The following is a 22,823-nucleotide window of genomic DNA, read 5'->3' on the forward strand; positions in this document are numbered from 1 at the left end:
ATATATATATATATATATATATATATATATATATATATATATATATATATATATATATATATATATATAAAATAAATATACATATATATATACACATTATATATATAATGTATATATATATATATATGTATATATATATATATATACATATATATATATATATATATATATATATACTTACATTTGTATGTAATGTTGGACATACTCCATTGTCAAGTCGCTAAAAATCCATTGTCATAGATTGTGGTGTCTAATTTGGGTCTGTGTTTTTTATTTTAATTTATTTTCTTCTTAACTTAAGCTTCTTTTGGGACCCACTATAAAATTTCTGATTTATGTGGAAGCATGTGTCTGTTTTAACTGTGAAAGAATTACAATACTAATATTAAACGGAGGAAAATGTAGAGGAATACTTTAACTACAGGACGGAACAGAATGCTATGGTGCTTGCATAGATAAGTGGAAAACTGGCACCAAAATATCTGAAGGATAAAAAAGTGAAATGATGACAGTCTGACATGAGGAGACTGTCACCGTTTTTTTTTTTTTTTTTTTGCATTTATCAGGAAGTTTACTTCTTGGACTGAATCGAAAGTGTTTCTCTGTGGAAAGGTGAGCTGAAATGGAATGAAAGAGAACCAAAGCCTTTCTTTTGAGTCCGCCCTCACAATCCTAACAGATGAAGTTCCTTGGAAGCCTTTAACAAAAAAAAATGTAACACTCTGATTGCAGCTTTTCGCTCAGTTCAAGGTCCCTGAGACTTTGTGAAGGAATTCAAATAAAGATGAATCCTCAGAAGCGGCGTGTTAATCGCTCCCTGGTTTCATTTGTGCCTGAATTCCTTCCAAAATCTTTGACCACGGCGAGATGTCCGTCACGGCTTCCTGTCTGCTTTTGACTGGCTGGCGGTGGTGGTGTTGGGCAGGTCTGGATAAACCAGGAAGCCGGTGAAGGTGATGTACTTGGCGTGGTTGCTGTAGGCGCCGAAGCCGTCTTTCTGGTGCGAGTAGAGCCAGACGATGTCTCCTGCCTTCAAGGACATCATCAGACTTTGACTCTGCAGAGCTTTCTCACCCTGGCTGTCGTCGTAAATCATGGCCTGCACCTCCAGACGATTCTTCATCAGCTTGACCGACAGCGTCTTCTGCGGCAGCTTCCCCACGTTGAAGGAGAAGTAGTAAGCGCCGGGAACGCGACAGGTGAACACGCCCTCCGTGACGTTGAAGTCTTCTCCGATGTTGACAAAGGCTGTGTCAAAGCCAACTGGGTGGTGCTGAGGAAGACCCGCCTGGTTTACCCCCACAATGCTCTCGGTGCGTCCCACTGAGAATGCCGACCTCTGGTCCTCCTCATCGTCCTCCTCTTCCTCCTCCTGGGCTGCCCTCACACCTTCTGTGGCCTGGGCGCTCTCCTCTCTCTCCTGCAGGGATTTGGAGGTTGGGTGGTTGTGGTGCATCTGGAAGTCGTAGATGTCCGGGTAGATGAGGTAACCGTTGAAGGTGGTGTAGTGTCCAGTGTTGCTGTACAGGGCGTAGCGAGGGTCACCATGGAGACGAAGCCAGACTGTATCCCCGAATTCCAACTGCAGCATCACGCTTTGACTCTGCACCTGTAAGGAGAAACCATTACCATAGGGACAGGCCTGAGATTAAATAGGCCTGGAGAGGGACTGGTGGATCCCTCCAGTTACTTTAAAAGTTGAACCTTGGAATGTCACAGCCTAGTTCACCACAGTCATGCAGTCAAAAAACAAGATTCTTTCACACCTATTCTCACACCTGCCTTGTCCGAATATAAGCAACTTTTCGATCAAAATGTAGTCGTTGTGCAGCTAGAAAACCTGCTGGATGAAGATGAAACACAAAAGCACAGAAGGCATTTGTTTGTGTAGTTGCTTGTTATTGAAACTGAAACTGCACAAAACACTTACCTATTTTTATTTATTGTATTATATGCTTTTTTTACATCTACATTTATGTTTCTTAGAATTTAAGAGGGGGTTAAAACTGACTGGTTAACAGAACTATTTTCATTGTACAAAGCTTTTTTTTTCTCGGTTCCACAGAGATGAATGCGGAATCGAGTGATGGTGGTAAAGGAGGAGTTGGAATCCAGAGCAGATGGAGATTTGCTTCTAAAGATTGGTGCATGCAGTGGCCCCAAGTCTTGTTCTTTGGTGAATAATGTGAGAACTACGACTTCTGAATCCGTACTTTCCAACATTTACCCTTAAGCCGTCTTACCTTCCTCTCCTCTCCAGCATTCTCTTCGTAGACGATGGCCTGCACTTCGTTTCGGTTCTTCATCAGCATCACAGACAGGTCTTTGTGTGGGAACTTCCCCACTGTGAAGGAGAAGTAATACGCCCCGGGGATGCGACAGCGAAACATGCCTGTCTTGGCGTCGAAATCCCCTCCAATGTTCACATAGACGGTGTCAAAGGTCACTGTCATTTTTGGCCCTCCCTCCATGCTGTTGGTGCGGGCCACTGAGAAGGCAGAGCGCAGGTCTGCTGCATCAGGCAGGCGCTCGAAGCCTGACACGCTTCCTGATGGCAACATGCCGAGCACGGCGATGAGCGTGCAAACTGGGAGCAGCATCGTATCTGCACAAGAGAAACAGGTAGTTTCACTAAGAGGATGAAGAGGAAACAAGGGAAAATACAGTCTGAATTCATGCATTCTTCGTGAGGTCAATACAAAAGTACAAATCTGATTTGAAACCTAAAGAAAACTCATTAGATACACATTTTTAAAAACATTTATATTTTTCCTCTTTTCTTTTTCTTTCTTAATTAGATTCTATTCGATTCTATTCTATTCTATTCCATTGTCCCAAAAAATAAGTCTTTTTCAAATCACATCACTCCATCTTCCATTATTTATGATTTAGAATGAGTACATTTACATAAAATGAAAGCATAAAAAATCCAGTAACATATTTGAAGCATGTAATGTAATTGCATAACACTTTTTTCCCTGTGGTATAATTACTAAGTCACACACATATACTATTTTGACCTGCAAAGCTCTGTGACAAACACCACAGACAGACAGACAGACAGACAGAATGTGGCTCCTTGGGAAATATAATTCCATAACATTTAAACCTGTTCCTGACCTGCTTGTTGCTAAATCTCACATCACATCACTTCCAGCCCAACTATTATATCAATCAATAGATCAAAGTTAGACACTCGTTTCACCCCACAACCTCCTGAGCAGGTGACAATTTCACATGAGTGAATCACATGTCATCGTTGTGGTTGTTTACATTCCTCCCTCTGCTCAAGGTGAAGCAGCTCATGAAGTTCTGCTGGCCTCCAAACACAGCACCTTCATTCCCTTCTCCTTATCTCCAGAGATTTCAACCACGCTCATCTCTTCTGCCTTCATTCACCCAGTATGTCACCTGCATAGACAATAAACCCTCGGACCTGCTGTATGCCGACACCAATGAGACACATTTATCAACTCCTCTCCCTCCCCTGGGCTACTCTGACCACAACCTGGTTCTTCTGCAGCCTGTGTAAACCCTCAGTAGAGAGGCAGCCTGCTGTGACCCGCACAGTGAAGATGTGCAGGTCTACAGTGGCTGAAGCAGCTTTAATGGATGGTTTCAGCTCTGCTGTGTGGGAAGTCTTCAGTGATGCTCCATCTCACTCACACTGTCACAGACCGTATTAACTTCTGAGTGGTGAACACTGTACCCACCAGGACTGTGCCGTGCTTCTCCAACAACAAACCCTGGATTGCACCTGACATCAAAGCTCTCCTGAAGAAGAGGAAGAGAGTTTTTTTGTCGGGAGACAAGGAGGAGCTGAAGGAGGTGCAGAGATGCATGAAGAGGAAGATTTGTGAGGGGAAGAAAGCGTACAGGGGGAAGATGTAGAGAAAGCACGAGCACAGCACCAGAGGAGTATGGAGTGTGTGAGATTGTCCTGCACATGTTCAACCTGAGCTGGCTTTCGTTCATCAGTTGTGGAAGACCTCCTGCTAGGTTCTGATGGCCCTCAACCCAAAAAGGAATAGAAGCAGTACAGGCCAGTGGCACATCTTCATCAGCTGATATGACTCATCCTCGCCTACTTGCGCCCGCTGGTGAGCTCCTCAATGGACCTGCTGTAGTTCGCCTACCTGCCAGGCATCGATGTGAAGGACGCCATCATCTACCTCCTCCACACATCCCTCTCTCACCTGGAGAAGGCTGGGAGCGCGGTGAGGATCATGTTCTTTGATTTCTTCAGTGCTTTAAGCACCATTCAGCCCACTCTGCTAGGGAGACCAGCCGGTGTGGACCACCAGCTTATAAGCTGGATATCTGATCCATAAACCCCTATACGTGAGGACCAAGGACTGAGTGTTGGACACACTGCTTTGCTGCACTGAGGTGCCGCAGGGCATGGTCCTTGCTCCTTTCTTATTCACCCTCTACACCCCATACTGATTGTCGCTCTCATCATGGACAGAGACGACAGAGACTGCCGGGAGCTGACGCAGGACTCTGTGGACTGGTTCCTCCTCCAGATCAATGCAGGTAAAACCAAGGAGCTGGTGGTGGCAACACCCTCTACCTGCACTGGTGATCTTCCTGGGTCCTAATATCAAGAGGGTGGCATCATACGAGTGCCACGGTGTTCAAACCGGACCAAAAGCACAGAGCTCCGTTCAGAAAAAGGACAACAAAGACTGTTCCCGCTCAGGAGGCTGAGGTACTTTGTGGTGCAGCAATACGTCTGAGGACCTACTGACTCTGTGGTGGCATCAGCTCTTTTAGTGTTAATTTATGTTGCTGTTCATTTGTGCAATATGTGTCTCTAACGTTCAGTGTTTACTGCTTTGACCAAATTTCCCCCTTTGTGGGACGAATAAAGGACTATCTTATCGTATCTAAACCGTCAGTTGATTCGACATTGAAGCTGCCATACACTGTTCCATTTCGCCAGAACAACTAATGTGTCGATTTCTGTCGAAAACAAGCCCATAAAAGAGACGTCTGAGTCATTTGGAGGCTGGAACACTGTGGAGGACGATATAGCAGTACTGAGGATGATATCTGTGCTCGATGAAATGAGCTGTTCAGTGCAGACGAACAGTGATAAAACTATGGTGATGACCTAATGTGTCGTATTGTATTCATTGTTTAATACTTTGGCTACATCGGGTAATTTTGTGTTTGGTGGGTGCTCCTGTGGGAGGACACAACACTGCATGCAGTAATATACGGACTCTCCCAAGTATGTTGAGGTACACAATGGTCGTCCTCTGGAAAGATGTGAGAAATGATTTCACTTTTAAAGGCTGTTTAGAGGCCAGTTACAGTGTCTCTTTGGAACAAATACAGCATTTGTACGATGCTAAAATAGCATGACCGTTTGTCGTTTGCTAGTAATGCTAACAAATGTTTCCTGGCACAACCTACTGTTAATCATTTGTTCATTTTATCTGACATCTCTATTCCTACAGGAACAAGTGCTGACACATGAGGGGTGAAGGTGCTCAGGCGCGCATCACTCTCAATCAATTCAAGTCTCCCTGTGTAGACACAGGCTCTTATCTCATTAAAGAGGAAGTCAGCTTCATGAGGTCTCAACGGTGATGAATCGAAAGTAACTCTTAAACCCAAAAATACGGCTGATAGTAGACGGTTGAAAACCTTAAGGAGTCCTCAATTGAACCACATCGCTCACCGAGAACTTAAATCTACAGGTTGCTTCCGATACTTACAAGTACGAAGGTTTGTCTCAAAAACATATGTTTGCTTCCATGACTCTGAAATTGACATATTTTTGAGTGCCTTTTCATCCTTTACAGGTGCTTTATCGTCTATCTATTCTAATATACCAGGACTCAGATCCAGCTCATTGGGCATTTATAAAACCTGGGAAGCTAGCTGAGGAATGAAGGTACCTGAAGACATTTAGAGTGAAATATTACAGACAGTGCAGTCTTTTATATGTGCTAAACAAACAAACGTTCTTTTCTTCAATGTAAAATTCTTCACAGAGTACATTTCACAAAAGAACGACTGGCAAGAATATTTAGGAATGTGTCTCCTTCTTGTGATCGTTGTCATCAAACACCAGCAAATTGCATCCACATGTTTTGGGAATGCTCACATTTATCCAAATATAAGAAATACTGGCAAGAGTTTTTCTCTGTTCTATCTAATTTTACAGGTATAATAGCGCCACCAAAGCCACTGACAGCCATTTTTGGGGTCACGCTACCTCCACTCAGCCTATTATTATTATTTTTATACTGTTCTGTATATTTGCGTGATCATACATTGCTTATTTTTCTTTTTGCTTGAGCATGTGCCTTTGTTGTCTCAATGCTCTTAATGTTGAATGTGCTATAAGAGGGTGGGACGGATGGTTTGTGGTTTGTTTTTGTTAGTTCATCTCATGGTCTTGATATTGTGTCTTGCTATTCTGTATTCTGCAAAAAAATCAAACAATAAAATATGTCGATGTACATCTACTAAATTAGCATAGGATTTGACTCATGATCGCAATACACATGTCATGTTCTCAATGGCAAAATACTGTACGAGGAAAAAGCAGGCCAGAGTTGACCAATGACCCAGGAGTGTGTGGTAAAATCTCATAGTTGTGATCACATTTATTCAACTCATGTCCTCTAAAATAACTTCATACTTTAGCTGTGCACTTATTGTGTCTTCAAGACATAAAAAAAAATAAACAAACAATTAAAAAGATAAATCAAACAAAGTAAAAAAAAAAAATTTGAAGTGAATTGTTTGTCTGATGGGAGCTTCTCACTCATGCGTGTTTGTCTGTGTAATTGCAGCAGTTTTCTTCAGTGGTGTTGACAGACGGCACTCCTCGGAGAGTGAGACTCTTCAGGTTGAAACAGCAATGAGAGAATAGATCAAACAAGCCTCTCCCATAATGAGCTCCCACGAGAGTTAAACAGTCAGAACAGAAGCGGCGGAGGATGCACAGTGCAGAATCACCCGGCCCGAGTCGAAAGGTACACCAGCATGCATTTTTAATATCAGTAATTCTTCTCAGAGACATTTCCAAATAATACCCTAAACGTTGAGGGCGATCAATACCGGTATGATTTTACTGCTATTCGCTTAATTTCTACAAATCCTGAAATTGAATTTTACAAGCTGGAGTTACATTATGAATGAGTTTTAGAGTTCCAGCTGACATGGCTGTGGGTGGCGCTGTGAGTTTTCCATGTGCTGAAGATTCTTCTATGGCAATGAACAGCCATGCCATCTGATGCTTTGAGGATCGAACTAAATATAGAGCGATGCTTGTGTCTAACACCTTAAAACTGAGTGTGGCCAACTGACATTGTTTCCATTATCACCCAAGACAGCAAACGTATTCCCACAATCACTGCATGAACAGCTAGTGTTGTAGTCGACACCTAACCTGAAATCGAAGCGTATTCAGTGACCAAGACTTTGAGGGCCCCACACTGAGTCTAGATCAAAACAGTATTTGTTCTCACCTAAGGATTCAGGTTGATTCATTTTTTTTCTTTTGCAGGAAGAAATGCATGTGTGTGTCTATATGACTAATAGGATCATGTTTCTATCATGTTTTCTACATTGAAATCACATTGAAATTGAAATCACGCTCCATTTTGACCAGCAGAAGAAATAAATATTATCCAAGTGAAGAAGCAAAAATAGATGCAGACAGGAAGGGTTGCTCTTTTTTCCTTTCTTTTTTTTTTACCATGAGACATTTTATTTTTTTCACTTCCACCATGAAATACTGTTTTCAAATTACCTCATTAATGTGATACAACAAAGGAGAGGTCTTGAAATGCATCTGTTGCTCTTGGCAACCAATGCCGATGAGTAGGTGAAAACTGCAGACCAAAAAATATTTGAAGCACAAAATCCTCTGTGGCTATAGGAGGAAAAGCCTTAGCAGGGTGACGTCCACCCCGACAAACACACACTTGTTTAAGATTCTCCTTTTCTTATCAAACTCTTTTAGGGTTCCTTCGACGCACAAACAAACACGGATTTCTCCTGTCAACATATCGGAGCGGTCTCACTTTCTTATTAACATGCAGAGCCTACTCCTCCAAGACTGGCTCTGGCTGCTGGTGAAACTTTATAATGACAGTGATTTATGTCACTTCGGCAGGGAGCTCTGTGACAGAGAGCCGTCGGCCTGATGAGTGAGCACGGCTCCGGCATGATGAACCATCTCGCCGGCCTCTCCACCCCGTCATATGTTTGCTTGTCACTTTCCACGGCAGAGTTACGCTTTGTTTTAGTCTTTTTACTGAAAAGGACCATCAAATAGCTCTGTGGCCTTTATTTTGAAAATTCTAACTGTCGCACCAGTGCTCATCGATCAGATCCTAAATGTCAAAATCAGAGAGAAGCTCCTTCTCCTGCACTATCTTCCATAGACACAGTACACAGACAAAGTTTATCCAGACATTGTTACTTAAATAAGGTGCAGAATATCAACTTGAAGTAACCTCTATTAGAGGCGACTGAGGTTACCTTTAAGTTGTCATTGACGTGCACCCTTGGGCAAACAAACGTTTGCAGTCTTCTTCTTTTATTCTGTTTTCATCAGCTTTTCTTTAACACTATAGAAACAATCTTCAAGAAGAAAGGCTGAAATCCGTGAGAGGGGGGTCACAAGAGGCGAGGTATTCCCCGCTGAACATTCTCTGTCTGCATGGTCGGCTGGTTCTGCCCATCGACGCTTGACAAAACGGCTGCTGGCGGCTGATGTGCAAGACAAGAAGGAGGTGTCTAGCATGGAGAATGAATTTCTCAAATTCAATAACTGATGGAAATTGGTCTGTTTTCTGCATCCAGCCTTGCGTCAGCAACTTCATTATGTCACCCATCAAGTGGCGGAATCAGATTTGATGCAAAACTGAATCTACAACTCTCTGATAGCAACCCTGTTTGACATTTTGAGGCTGTCTGGGCTTAAAGGATTGACGCGCCCTTTGGGAGGCATGACAGGCTATACCGAACACAGCAGCAGATATTTGGGTGTTTTCCTGTCGGCAGAAGGATGACAGCTGAGCTGCCTTTTGTCAACAAAAGGTCAACACATCCGGCAGTTCAAAACACCCCGTATTTTTAGACTCACCATTTACGTATCTTTACCAAGAAAGCAAAACCGCTGCAGTGCTATCTTCAAAGATACCTAATCTCCAGCAGGCTCTACGCGTCATAAAGTCGCTCTTAAATTATGCTTTACATCAGGTGGTGATCAATTTCAGCGGCACCCTGCAGCATCACTGACATCTGTGCTTCACCATTCCGCTTGTTTCTCACTCCCAGAACTGCCAGCGTGCTATAAATAGACACCACGAGACAGATCAATAACTGATGATGGAGGGAGCGATAAAATGCAAGACAGGACCAAAGAGAGTGAGTCAGAGCCTTGGTAATAAACAACCTGATCCACCGTGCTAAATTTAAAAACTTGTATCACGAGCCAGAAGACGTCAGCCAAGCAAATGGCAACAGTCATGACTACAGATGTGTCAGTTTTCGAACACTCGGTTTAAAGAGAGCTGCGAGGATTGATGCTCTTCTGTCTCAAAAACATTTCAGAAAACTCTTTAAGTGATGGTTCTTCTGAGCTCTTAGTCCCTCAATTTCAAAGTCAGTGCATACATAATGTGTCAGAAATTCTAGCATATTTTTCTAGCACAATTTTTTTGCAATATTTTAAACTAGGATTTACCAATGACCCAAATAAGATTAAGACTCTAAAGCAAGGTATGGTTTATAATGTGCACATAATTATGCATACACACACTTAAGATACACATACACACTTTATTGCAGCCTTATCCTTAAACAACGTAGATGGCAGGTGAATCACCGTAAGAGCTGAAACAAACGTATCACAACATTTAACACGCAGACAATGATGTCCCATCTCGTTAACAAAGTTAGCAATGTTCGTAATCGAACCAAACCCAAACGCACCAAAACAAAAAGTTCATCACCGTAGGCTCTCCGTCTCTATAAAGTTGAAATAAAATATGCCACGTTACAAAAGAAATCATATACAAACCTTGTGCCCTACTCAGTCAAACAGAAAGTAAATAACACCGATGGTAACTGTTGCCGTAAACTCGAAGTATACATGTCTGAACATACATCTGGAATAGCCTTTCAAATTAAAATAAGAATCTTCAGCAAAACAACAAACACCCAATTCAGGTCACTATTAGTTCAACATTGAATCTGTTACAGCTCAGCAGATTCAACCGGAACACACCCAACTACAGTAAGCCAACTCCACATCCTGAATCCTGACCATGGTACCACTAGGATAAAACAAGTGAAAAGTGAAAGTGATACATTTAAACCCAGGTTAATGAGCTATTTGAACAGACAGACATGAAGAACTTTATACCTCTGTGACAGTGATACTGGCAACCGTTGTGAAGACATCAGAGGGAAGTTCAGACAGAATTTGCTTCCATCGTTTCTTTGGCCACACTCCGAGACTTTGTTTCAGACTCTCATGAACCAGTTGACGGATTTACTCTCAGGTGCCAGTTTGTAGAAGTGAAGTTATCAGATGAGCTGCACTGTGTGCAACACAATGGGATTCAACAGTCCAAAGCAAAGGCAAATCTCAGCTCCTCATTTTGCACCACATCCTCCACAGAGTCAATACTTCAGCTCTCATCCTCACCTAATTTAATCTCACCTGTATTTACTTCCATCCTTCTGTCCAAAGTAGGAATTATCAGTTGAATTAAAGATATCCACACTTCTGTCCCAGCAGAAACCTGTCGAGGTCACCTCAAGGAGAGATGCATAATCTCCCCAGCATGTCCTGGTATTCTCTGTGGCCTTGTCCCATTTGGGCAGGCCCTGAACACCAGCGTCTTCACCAGACTGTGGTCAAACTGCTGCAGTCTTACGTCCAAAAGGCCAAACAAAAAACACTCATGCTGAAGTTTGGGACTGAGGAACTTGCCAAAAAAAGTCATGTGCACCTCTGTCTGTAAATGTGCGTTTTATGTCCTTGTGTTTATGAGTCCACGTGTGGGAGCTCAGATTGTGTACTCAGTGAAGATGCCTGTGAGGGCCCCTGCATGCTGGGCCATCTGCTTGAGGTGATAACAAACACATTAGACCTCCAGACTGGAGCCAAACAACCGACTCCGGCTGCCTGGAGGATAAATGGTGGATGTTGCTTCAAGTCTTTTGGAGGGTCTGTTAATGTTCTGATCGTTCTTCTGCTTCAGTGCACATGTGACAGCCGAGTCATCATCTTTTCATTCTTACACCTCGCCAGGCGCTCAGGACTCACCGCTCAGCTTCCACTGCAGGGAATTTAGGCAGTATATTAATAATCCCCAGGTGGAAATTACAGATGGCGAAACTGTAAAACCTGAGCAAAATTTGTGGAGATGGGAAGCTCTTCGGTGTCCTGTTGGCGAAGGTTGATAATCCGGCTTTGAAGGTGTTTATAGCGTCTAGTGTGTGTGGGCGTCTGGAAACACAAGGTTCACTGTCCTTCCAACACTGCATGCATGACGTCGTGCCCAGTCACCACTCTGTAGATACAAAGCAGCAATTTATGTGTGAATGTTGAGCAAATATGTTTTTCAGGATGCTGCATTTCTCTCCATTTAAAAAAAGTAAAAAAAAAGTAGAAGCCTGAAATCATCTTTGAACTGAAGTTTTGATGGAATTATTACATTTTGTGGTGCAAAGGATGACTTGAAGTTCCTGGGTAGAGGGCATGGTGTACTTTTCTGCCTCAATTGAGTGAAGTAGAGGAGTGACATGAAACACTGCAGTGACCCGCAGCTGCATTTCTGCTCACGCCAACATCAGAGGATGGAGTGACTTGCTGCTCGAGGTCGTCCTCCTACGCCTTCTCCTACTACGGAGAGCTTTCTTGTCTCGCTGAAAACATCACCCGCACTGTTGGCCCTCAAAGGCAAAGAAGACAACTCAACTGTGGAGATTCAGAATAACAGCATTTGTAATCTCCTGTTCCAAGGTGACTGCACTAGAGTTGTCACAATGAAACTGTAATGACTGATTCAGCTGAAGTATGTGCAACTGAATTTCACATGGGTCAAGATTTAAACCACTGTTAAACGCTATAAGCCCAAGAAAATGTATATTTATTGTACACAAACTGTTTTAAAATAGAAATGCATTAAGATAATCAGTTAACCTATAAAATTCTCGGCTCAGTTTAGCATACGTGTAATCCTGTATCACTGTGTCTATAAGCCACAGGCACTGCTTCATCCCCCACAAAGAGAATTACACAGTTGTGCCTTGACCTACAAGTGTCTCTACTTAAAAGTTTCTCTCTCAAGTTATGAATGAAGAGCCCAGAATTCACTGAATTCTCATTCTCAAGGTGTCAAATAGTGAATCAGGTAGACTTTGTGTCCAATGCTGACGCTGAACTCAGCCTTCCGTATCAACAAATACTGTAGGAGTTTCATCACTACTTCAATTTTGATGTCACTTGGTATGTTTAGCGCCTTTTGTGGCCCAGAGAGTGAGATGCATCATCATTTCAGGTGCTCAAAGTTAGCTTGAAAGTAGTTGCTATTTAACAGGTGGCTGTCACCACACAAAGGTGGTTTAAGTTAGTATACGATCATCATTTATGAAATAACTCTTTGTATTGAAAAAAGGGGCATTTTCACATTTCGCAAATTTTTTATAGAATAAAGTACAACACAGTTGGATTTATATGTGCTTGTGTTTTAACAGTTCTTAGTTGATCAGGTTGATATTGTTCGATATTTGTCCTTTAGCATTAGCCTAACATCAGCATTTCAAACCATAAATACATATCAGAAGTGTCTGAACATGAAAAAGTCTCCAACCTTGAAACCTGTATTGCAGTGCTGTTGAAAAGAATGTGTTCTCTCAGCTTGAAAATTTTTTTAAAGCTTGTCAAATTTAATTCATTCAACACTCAATTATTGTCTTGTCTAGAACAAAAGTGCGGTATTTATTTTTGAAATGGCGGGCAAATAAAATCGTAACTTATTAAGAAGAATGATCAACTTCTTTGAATACATACTCGGAATGTTTTTCTAAATGACGTGGGTGATGTTGACAAAAAAAAAAAACAGTCCTAGATCGAAGACATAAAATGATTGTAAGAAAAGCTCAGGAAACTAATATTCCTTCCAATTCCACTGCTCTGCTGTGGCTATTTTGGGAAGAATCCGTCCGTCCTCGCTGTTCAAAGCCAGGAGGTGAGCGCCACAGTTAAGATAGCTTGCATGCAAGAAGGTCCTCCTCACTGTACTGTACTACCTACAAACAGAAACATAATTTTCATTGCAGCACCCTTTAAAAGGAAGAATCCCACCACACAATACGAAGCCTGTGCCATGAGCCTTGAATTGGACACATCGTTCATGATCACTGCTGTAGATTTACATGGCAGACTCCATTCTGGTGAATAAGAGCATTATCCCTCCATAACAGAATGGACTGTCACTGATCTTCTGAAGGTGCCTCCGCCCCGCTGAGAATAAAATCAAAGTCATGCGCTTCGGAGGACGGATAGATGTAAAAATACACCTCTGGCTAAAAATCTATATCAACCTGTGCACTTAGGGTGTAGACGGACATCAAAGCGCTGAGCCCAGTGCCTTTTCCCAAGATGTGCCCACAGAAAAAGAGGAGACGGGAAACACAGGAGGGCAAGAAGTGCGGCTTCACTTCTTTTCTTACTTATAAGTACAGAGAAGACATCTGAAGTCCTGGTATCACCACACACCATGTGTGCTTTAAATATGCTGGGAAAATGATACATATACATCCTCTGCTATGGCGCCATGATAATGCAGTAGCCGGCAGGACTGGCTGCAACAGAACCATGGTGTGTCTTCCCAATCTTCTCAATCTGAATGTTCTCCATTTGTTGTTATCTGTGAGGATAGACCGTTACTTCCCGTGAGGCTCTGGAGCAGTGTTTTTCAACCTTTTTTTAAGCCACAGCGCACTTGGTTCATTGAAAAAATCCAGACACTCACCATGCTTTCATTCTAGTTTGGGGAATTTTCCCGCTTCATAACAACAATGATTCTTTACATCTCTACACTTTGGGGTGTAGTTTTTACCCATCTTTTAAACAGACAAGCAAATGTGATGGTCTACGAGTGTCAATAAGGTGAAGAGTCAATGCATCAGCATAGATCTATTAGTGTATAGAAAGAATGTGATCAAATCCATGTAATTTCCTCATGTTCTCATTCAAAAAAATACAATGCAACAGAAGAAGCATTAAAAAGCATATGAAGCCATAAAGAATAGTAAGAAGATGCACTAGAGCACCTGAAGAAGGGCCCTTCCCTCTCTCCATTTCTCCAGATATGGAGCTGCATCGTGTTATAGATTAGATTAGATTAGATTAGATAACCTTTGCTAGTGGCACAGTGGAAGAATTTGAAGACAACAACGGAAAAGATATTAAAGACACTGCACATTAGCTCCAACCTTCGATCTTATTCTGTTGCCTTTCCGTTTTTCCACTTTAAGTTTTGTACACAGGATTGAGTTGGTGAATGAGACACACCTGCAGTCAATTCTGCAATTGTGTTGCCCTCAGTCCACTACACAAAACACACTCTTAAGTCTTACTTCACTTTTCCAGCTTCAGATTCCACCGTAATAAAGTTTGAAGACTCAGTGGCTCCCGCTAAAATGTTCAAATGATTCCAACAGAGCAATGAACTACATCTTCCTCCATGTGAGTAGAGAATAGAAATGTCAGAGAAGAAACAACATGTCCACCAAATCGATATGCAAAAAACTTATTTTTCAATTATATAAAAAAAAAAACCAAATCAAAACATCGGCCAAAAATACGAGAACATGCTGTTATTAAAGTCAGTCACGACTGTCATCTTGGTGATGAACACCCTGGCCAGCATTCTACATGAAGAAGACAGAAACACATAATTTAGTCCAAATATTGGAGGTTGAGAGAAAAATAATGTCAAATGGCAGAAATATAATTAATTATAAAGGAATAAATAGGAATAGAAATGTCACGAACCCCCTCTGTCAGGCCATATTGTTTTGGACAGCTTCCTGCTCCCTCCTTTCTCTCCTCCTCTCTTCCAGGATTGGGGGTCTTCTTCCCGCTATACACGGTGTCACAGACACACACACCTGAGCTCAAGTTTGTTGGAACTTGGGCTCAAACTGAGTTTGTTGCTTGTGCTCGCTCTGGTATGACTCTCCGTGCCCCTAGTCGTATGGCAGATAATTCTTTCCTGACCGTGGACATTTTGTCATGTGCTTTGAGTTTGTGAGTTTTTTCTTATCCATCTTTGTTTTCCAGTGTGTCTGTGCCTGTTCTGGGTGGTTTCTCTCCCCCCAATCCTGTGGACTCTGCTTTTGGACTCTGGTTCTCCTCCGTTTGTTTGCGCTGAAGGATGCTCGTTTTGTTTTTTTTGCTGTTTGATTTCATTTTCCGGACTCTGTCGTCCTCTGGTGTTGCTTTTGTACCGTCTTGTTTCTCCTGCCTCCTTCTAGTGTAGAGTGTGAGTGTTATTCTGTTCATGGATAGCATTTTTGCATTTTGTATACAGCATTTTGTTGGACTTGACCCTCCGTCTCCTCCCTGCTGCACTTGGGTCTCCCGTCTTAAATTGTTACAAGAAATTAGAAATGAATAATATAAATATATCATTTCATTTCTTCTAAATACATTGACAAATCTACTGGAAACACTTGTATACTATTTATAAAGCGTTTTCATTTAATAGACAAGGACATTGTGTTTAGCATGTAGTTTGAAAAAAAAAAAAAAAAAAAAAAAAGAAAAAAACCTTAACTGACCAGTCCAGTCAGTGGCAACGTCTTTTGAAAGAAAAATTAAAACACTAGTCAGAAGATGTGGGGCATTAGTAAAGAACGATGGTCATTAAGTTTTATGTGAACCATGCCACAAGACCATGCTGAATACCACATATAAAGCACTAATACTCCTTCTAAAGCTCACATTTCCATCCCCTCTTCCCCTGTCTGGCGATTTTGATCTGAGATCTCACATCCTCCTTCCTCTTCCCCTCACAGAGAGAATACAAAAAGAGCAGCCATAGCTAATAAGCCCCTCCACCCCTCCCTCTGCTGAACAAGCCGATGGCAGAGCGACCTGGTCACTCGGGACAGATATCAAAGCGCCCACAGGGGTGTTATCTGGAGGTGCAGTGACAGTCCCCTGCTGCTGTCGTCCCCCTCATTAGTCCCTCTTCCTCTCGCCTCTCCCTGCTCCTCTTTCCCGACACTGGCTGTCAACTGCCTGCTCAGCTGTGGATGAGGACTAGAAGCCCAGGGAATGGAAGGCTGGTAACAAACGAAGACCCACAAGAGAGGTTTGGGCGCCAAGCCACGTTTGTCATCTGCAGCCTGACAGCAAAAAGACTGAATTCCGTTAATGCCGTTCTGTGAATGTTCTTTTCTCAGAGCAAAGCCGGCTATGAGTTACTTCGCTCTTAATCTGTCTTTCAAGGCAGCGCTGACAGGAAAAACAGGTGGAAAAAGTGAGATGGGTAACAGATATATCATTACGAATCAGGGTCAGCGATGGCTTTATTAGGGACAGACTCTCTTGTTACTACTGCTCATTGTGTTCCTGCCTCATACGATAGCATTCTCACTCTCTGTCTTCATCCTCTTGTTTGTCAGGATGCAGGGAGCAGTTATTCCATAATCCTCAGCCCACAATTTCCCTTGGGACTCTGGCCTAGTCTGTCTTGCAGAGTTAGAATGGAGATGGATCAGGACCCTGTTCTGAGAGGGATGCTACTATGGGCTGTCAAACCACTTCTGTGAGATGTGTGTGTGTGTGTGTCTGTGTGTGTGTGTGTGTGTGTATGTATGCATGTATGTGCGTGCGTATTTTAAGTACCCTTCTATATATATAAGGGTCCTTAATGGGCCTTGAATGCATCAATTTTTTAAATTACATATAAACTTAGACAGATTGAGAAACAACGAGATTGAGAAAATGTAACTTAAAAAAAAAAAAAAACTTCATGTTGGAAGCACAAAAAACAAGCAAGGTGTTGCTCCTCACTGAACGCTTCCACCATAGTGTGCGAGCATGTGTGCACAGTTTGGAAACCCTTTTTTTTTTAAAACTAGATCAAACATATCTATATATATATATATATATATATATATATATATATATATATATATATATATATATATACAATCCTGAGGGAACAATATAGACATCACCACCAACAGCTATTGCAATACAACTCTTAAAAGGTGTGGTTGAAAATGAAAAACAGAGAAACGGGAAACAAGAAAGGGCAAGCTACAAAAACACTCTTTCTACAAACACACTTTCATGGCGTCATAGTACGGAACTCTCATGAGCCAGACACCTTCAGGCAACGGGCCGGCCACGAGGCCGCACTTCTCTGGTTTGTTTTGGCTCTGTGTGAAGTGAAACTTCTGAAGTAAAACAGGTTGTCACTCATGAATGCCTTAACTGCTTATCACTCCCTTCATGGCTAAATGACAAGAGATTTTGGTAGCAACGTCAAACAAATCCCTACATGTAGTGTATTAGGAAGAACCTTTCGTCTCCTTCTGTTTTCCCCGCCGCGGCTATGTTTGAGGTCAGGTGACAGATTAAACACTGAGTTAAAGACTTGAGAAAATGAGCTGTCTTATGCCATCAGAAAGAAAGACATATTCTGGGGCCAACAGGGTTTCCGAACTGACCTGTATCATTGGTCCAACATTGCTGGTGAAATGATCTAATAAAACACGGACAGAAGGAAACCCACTAAAAATATTGTGATTTCTCTGTTTGAACTTGCCAAATGAATCTTGTCAGAGATTCAGCTCTGACTTCCAACTTATTTAATGGAGCGATGCCAAAATCCCTCCAGCAAATGCAGCAACATCAGAGTTTTGCGTGGCGCAGGAACTAGACAGCAAATATAGAAGCACGCCAACGCTTCATCACAAACTATTGCTCACCACACTGCAGCAGAACAATATGCTCCTCGCCGTTTCAGGTTTCGGGTACATTTTAGTCGTGTTGTTGAGAGGATTTTCTTTATACTACTGATGTTAGAGGTGGATTAGAGCGTAGAGGGGATTATCAGGTGACGACGCCCCGCGTGTCTCAGCAGCGCAGGAGCAGTGTCTGCTCGGGGATTATTTCTTATTTTAGGCCGCCTTAGCGATGATACTTGGGGGAAATTGGCACAGAGATGTCTGTCATCCTCAAAACGTTAATTAAACAACGTGGCACGTCCCAAGTTCCGCTGTGTGACAGTCTGACTGTCAAATTCCCCTTTTGCTCGACCCCAACTTTAGCACAGGCCCTGCCGTTTTTATGTTTGTCTGGCTGAATAGAATTTTATCGAGCATTGGCAATGTTGCCAGGAGACTATGGATCAACAGACTACACCGCCCACCTGCCTTTGTAATTGTGCTTACTATTTTTCCTTGGAGAATACATTTAACATACTGATCCACATGATAAGCGTTGATATGTAAATTGTGCTTCTTTGCCACTGACAATGACTCATAACCCAAAACAAAAGCGTCACATCAACATGTTTCTTTTCTCATCTTTGATTCTTTCTGCATCACAATGAGGACACAGAGGTACCTTTGCTGAGGTTGAAAGATGCAATATATATATATATATATATATATATATATATATATATATATATATATATATATATATATATATATATATATATATATATATATATATATATATATATATATATATATATATATATATATATATATCGGACTTCGAACAAAAAGTTCGAGATTTTTTTGCTTCAGATTTCGAACGGAAATCCAGAACTCGAACACCCCCGAAAAAGCCGGAAGAAACATAACTGGAGCGGCCTTCTGGAGCGGATTGTGGTTGAGAGCCGAGATACCACTGTATATATATCTATATATATAGGCATCACCACCATAACAGGTATTGTTTTAATGGTTTCAATACGACTAAAAGGTGTAGGTGAAAATGAATCAATGAAAAACAGACAGACTAACAGATTGAAAAATATGTTCTTTGCTTTCCTCTCTACTTTGCGCTTAAGCATTCCATCTAACTGGCAAAAGAATCCTAAAAGCATCCTCTTACACAAAACTGCTCTTGAGCTGCTGTGATGACCCCATGTCCTCTGTAGTGTAGAAACGAAACTTGTCAGTTGAAAAATAGAAGCCTTCCTTTCCTGGTTCAAGAGTCACTGAATTTTATATATATATATATATATATACATATATATATATATATATCCCAAAATAGACGAGAATGGCATACTCATGCTTCACGTCCTAGCAACACAACTGAGTCCCACAGCGTTCAGGAGGGCTCACACGCTAACAGCTGCTTTATTAAGCCAAATATAGCTCCGCGTGACATCCAGATCTTCATCCTCCACTGGACGTCTGCTGTTGGTAAAACTTTCTGACTGCTGCACTACTCCATAGTTTAGAAGTGGGACAAAGTCTTATCAAAAAAATGTTTCATGAAGCCTCCGCATCAACCCATTTATTGATTGATACAATTTTGTCTATTTGGTTTTCTCTTCTGGGGTGTTGAAAGGAACCCATGTGTTCAGCAAAACAAGAAAACACAAAGCAGTTAAAATGGTTATGACACATTGCAATGTTAAACATAACAGTCATGAAACAAAACTGATAGGGTGCTGCAATATGAGCAAACATTGAAACACACGTTGTAAGAAAGATCGCACATGCTGGCAGGGAAGTACCACGCCATGTTGTGGGCTCAACACATCAGAGGTGCCCGCAATCGTCTTCTAATCGTTCTCTGGAGAAACGTGTCTTTCAATTTACTCGTCTGCTAGGCTTCAGCGAGGCGCCTCATGTTTAAGACTTTAAAGGCTTTAATTGCTAAACAATTGCAGACTTTAAGGAAGATGTTTGAATTTAAGAAGAGGAGTGGTGATTATTTCTGAGACTATATTCAGAGGTGTCACAAAGTTTCTCAATCGTAGACAAATATATATATTTTTTTCCCCACACAAAGATCCACACACCAACAATACGTTCACACTGATTGAAAGATATGAGCCTTACTCTTCAAATCTACGTGTAATGAACGCCTCTTGCTGCGTGTCACACAGATGCTCATTAAGATATTCCTGCGAAGCCCACCAGAGAAGCCCATTTATGATGAAAGAGATTCCATCACCCCAGCTATAGTCAGTGGTTCACAGCCTCCTCCCACCTCGGCACCTCCACTGAGAAAAAATGAAGAATAAATAAAGCATAGGATACCCACGCACGCTGAGCCGCAACCTGAGACGTGAGGAGCAAGACCTGAACAAGTGTTGCCTGGCAGGAATATGGAAGACGCTGCGGGTCTCGGCGCTGCGCTGCAAACATATCAATATTGCTGTCACATATGATTCTTACACCACGGGAGCATAACTGCACATACGTGCGTCCTCGTGCTTCTGCTGAGGTATCAGTGTTTCGGGGCAGATAAATAATGCATGCCCCTCAGACGCGCTGCGACTAGTGAATGCACACAGACACCACTCATAGAGCATGCAACTCTCAAAGGAAAGAAGAACGTGTTCTCCCTTTGCATCTTCTGAGAAATGATAGCTGCTTCCACGGTTTCCATCTTATCCTGTTTCTCATCTACAGTGCTGTCACTTTTGACATTCCCTCAAAATACGGCTCATCCATGTGAAATATGGAAACAAAGAAACCCTGGTTCTTTTTTCATCCACTTCTGAGATACATTCAGACCACCTCCAAAAACTTTAAATTCACTTTCAGTCAAAACAAGCTGTGTTAGATGGAAAAGGACGAGTTGTCTCACCTGTTAGGACGGATGGACGGATGCTTCTGTCCGGACTGAGTGAAGCGTGGAGATGGAACTTCGGTCTGTTTGGTTGAACCTCCCCTCCCTCTTTTCTATATCTTTCGCTCTCTCTCCTGCTCTCTCGTGTCTCCCCCTCCTCTTTTTCCTCTCCTCTCCCGCCCTGCTGTTTTTTTTTCTGACCCTCGTCGTCTTTTCTTTTTCTCCATCTGCTTTTTTCCCGTCAGTCAACCTGCTGCTGCGAGGACGAGCCCCTGATGAAGATCATATCATCTCATTGTCAGAGACTGGGCTGTGATCTGATAATGTTTTGGAGGTGCAATGCGTACCACTGCAGCGATGCTGCCAATGAGATGCATTCAGATGTGTTAACCTAGTTCCCACTGTGGTAGTAGAAGTGTGGGCGTGCGTGTGCACAGTAAATAGGAGGGGAGGAGCAGCCATGCCATGATAACTATTGTGCTATATGGCTACAAGACGGCCAACTACCTCCCCCCTGCTCATGGCGGGACTCATTATCTCACCTCAGGGAGGGTGAAGTCAGGGAAGGAGAGAGAGAGAGCGAGGGAGAGAATAGATGTAATGCTCTCAAATTGAAATTCATCCTACCCGCTTTCTCTTTATAATCTCATTCAAATTCCACAGTCTGTTGCTCGCTCATATTTAAATGAGCACTTGACTAAATCCCTCCTGTGCTGTTGCTGTTCTTGGCCAGCGCTTGGACGGCTGCCGCACTGTGTTGCATCCCAGTATCCTGGACGCTTCTCGACAAACTGCTGCGCTCTTTGTCTTTGGTCCAATGTGTTGAAATAGAATTCAATGAGTGGGAAGAACAACCACAATAATCCGGAGCAATGGTAAGTTGGCAGAAGCCTTCTGCTCCGGCAGCAGAGCCTGAGATGATGGAAGTCACCAATGCTCCAAATAAATAAATGAGGGGAGGGGGATCACCCCAGGTGTAATATAATGGAAGCTTTTCTTCCAGTGAGACATTACTTAGTGTTGGGCGACCCCGAAGCCATCCGATTTTAATGTTTAAATCTTCATATTGACAAACAAATGTATTTACTTTACTGTACATTAGTGGCTGGACAGGTGGAAAAAAGATGAGAGATACGTTTTTCGGGCGCTATTTTTTTAGACAGTATGCAATATATTTAATTATTTATGTGGGACAAAAACTGCTGGAGGCCATATGAACAGAGGCAAAGGGCCACGTGTGGCCACCTTGCTCACCTGCTTCAAACATTTATCAACGCAGGCCTGTGTTAAGTAAAACAGAGTAGCAAAACAGAGTAAGGTGTTTCCTGAACGTTGAATAAACTGATGTTAAACAATAAAATTGGTTTACCATGTATTAAAAAAAAGTCTAGACTTTCCATCAAGCAGTAATGAGGCTAGTATATACGTCTACATCTGCAGAGGCTTCTCTGTGAATACCACGTGAATACAAATGAGCGTGGAACATTAGTGTACTAGTGCGGGCAGCACTCTACTCTGACGTCCTGATAAGAAAAATGTTAGATTCTAATCTGCTCTAATGAGGTCCAGGGGTTTACCGTGGAATTCATCATGATAAAACTGAAATTACATGTCGGATGGAGCATGTGGGAACTAACTGAAATGTGTTCACGCAGTCATGGTTCAAATATTGTGTAGCCACAAACTGTACCGTAAATTGATGCTTCCTTAAAAACCTTCCCAGGTGGATGAGGATGAGTGTGTGGTGGGTATAGGAGACGTTTACCTCGTGCATCATGGATGGTAGTCCATCTTCAGGACGGCTGACCTTTGAAGCTCACCGCATTGGACCGCACCGCATGAATACAGAACAGCTAAGGTAGTGAAAGGGTTTTGTTTGTGAAGCAGGATTCCCAAGCTGATGTTCTCCTGCTGCACTCATGGGAAGAACACCAGCCAGGAGGTCCAACTCCCAGCACCCGATTTACCGAATCATGAACATTTAAAATGG

General features: G+C 42.3%; 1 protein-coding gene across 1 annotated transcript; it reads right to left on the reverse strand.

Moving 5' to 3' along the window:
• Window positions 1-156: 156 nt before the first annotated feature.
• c1qtnf4 (C1q and TNF related 4) lies at window positions 157-21,212 on the reverse strand. Its single transcript, XM_053866769.1, has 3 exons — window positions 20,852-21,212; window positions 2,244-2,605; window positions 157-1,609 (listed from the first exon to the last, which is right to left on the reverse strand). The coding sequence occupies exons 2-3, from the start codon at window positions 2,598-2,600 to the stop codon at window positions 875-877; spliced, it is 1,092 nt and encodes a 363-aa protein (XP_053722744.1). The 5' UTR covers window positions 2,601-2,605; window positions 20,852-21,212; the 3' UTR covers window positions 157-874.
• Between the last annotated feature and the right edge of the window lie 1,611 nt (window positions 21,213-22,823).

Source organism: Synchiropus splendidus, chromosome 5 (genome assembly GCF_027744825.2).
Source record: "Synchiropus splendidus isolate RoL2022-P1 chromosome 5, RoL_Sspl_1.0, whole genome shotgun sequence".
Lineage (NCBI taxonomy): Eukaryota > Metazoa > Chordata > Actinopteri > Syngnathiformes > Callionymidae > Synchiropus > Synchiropus splendidus.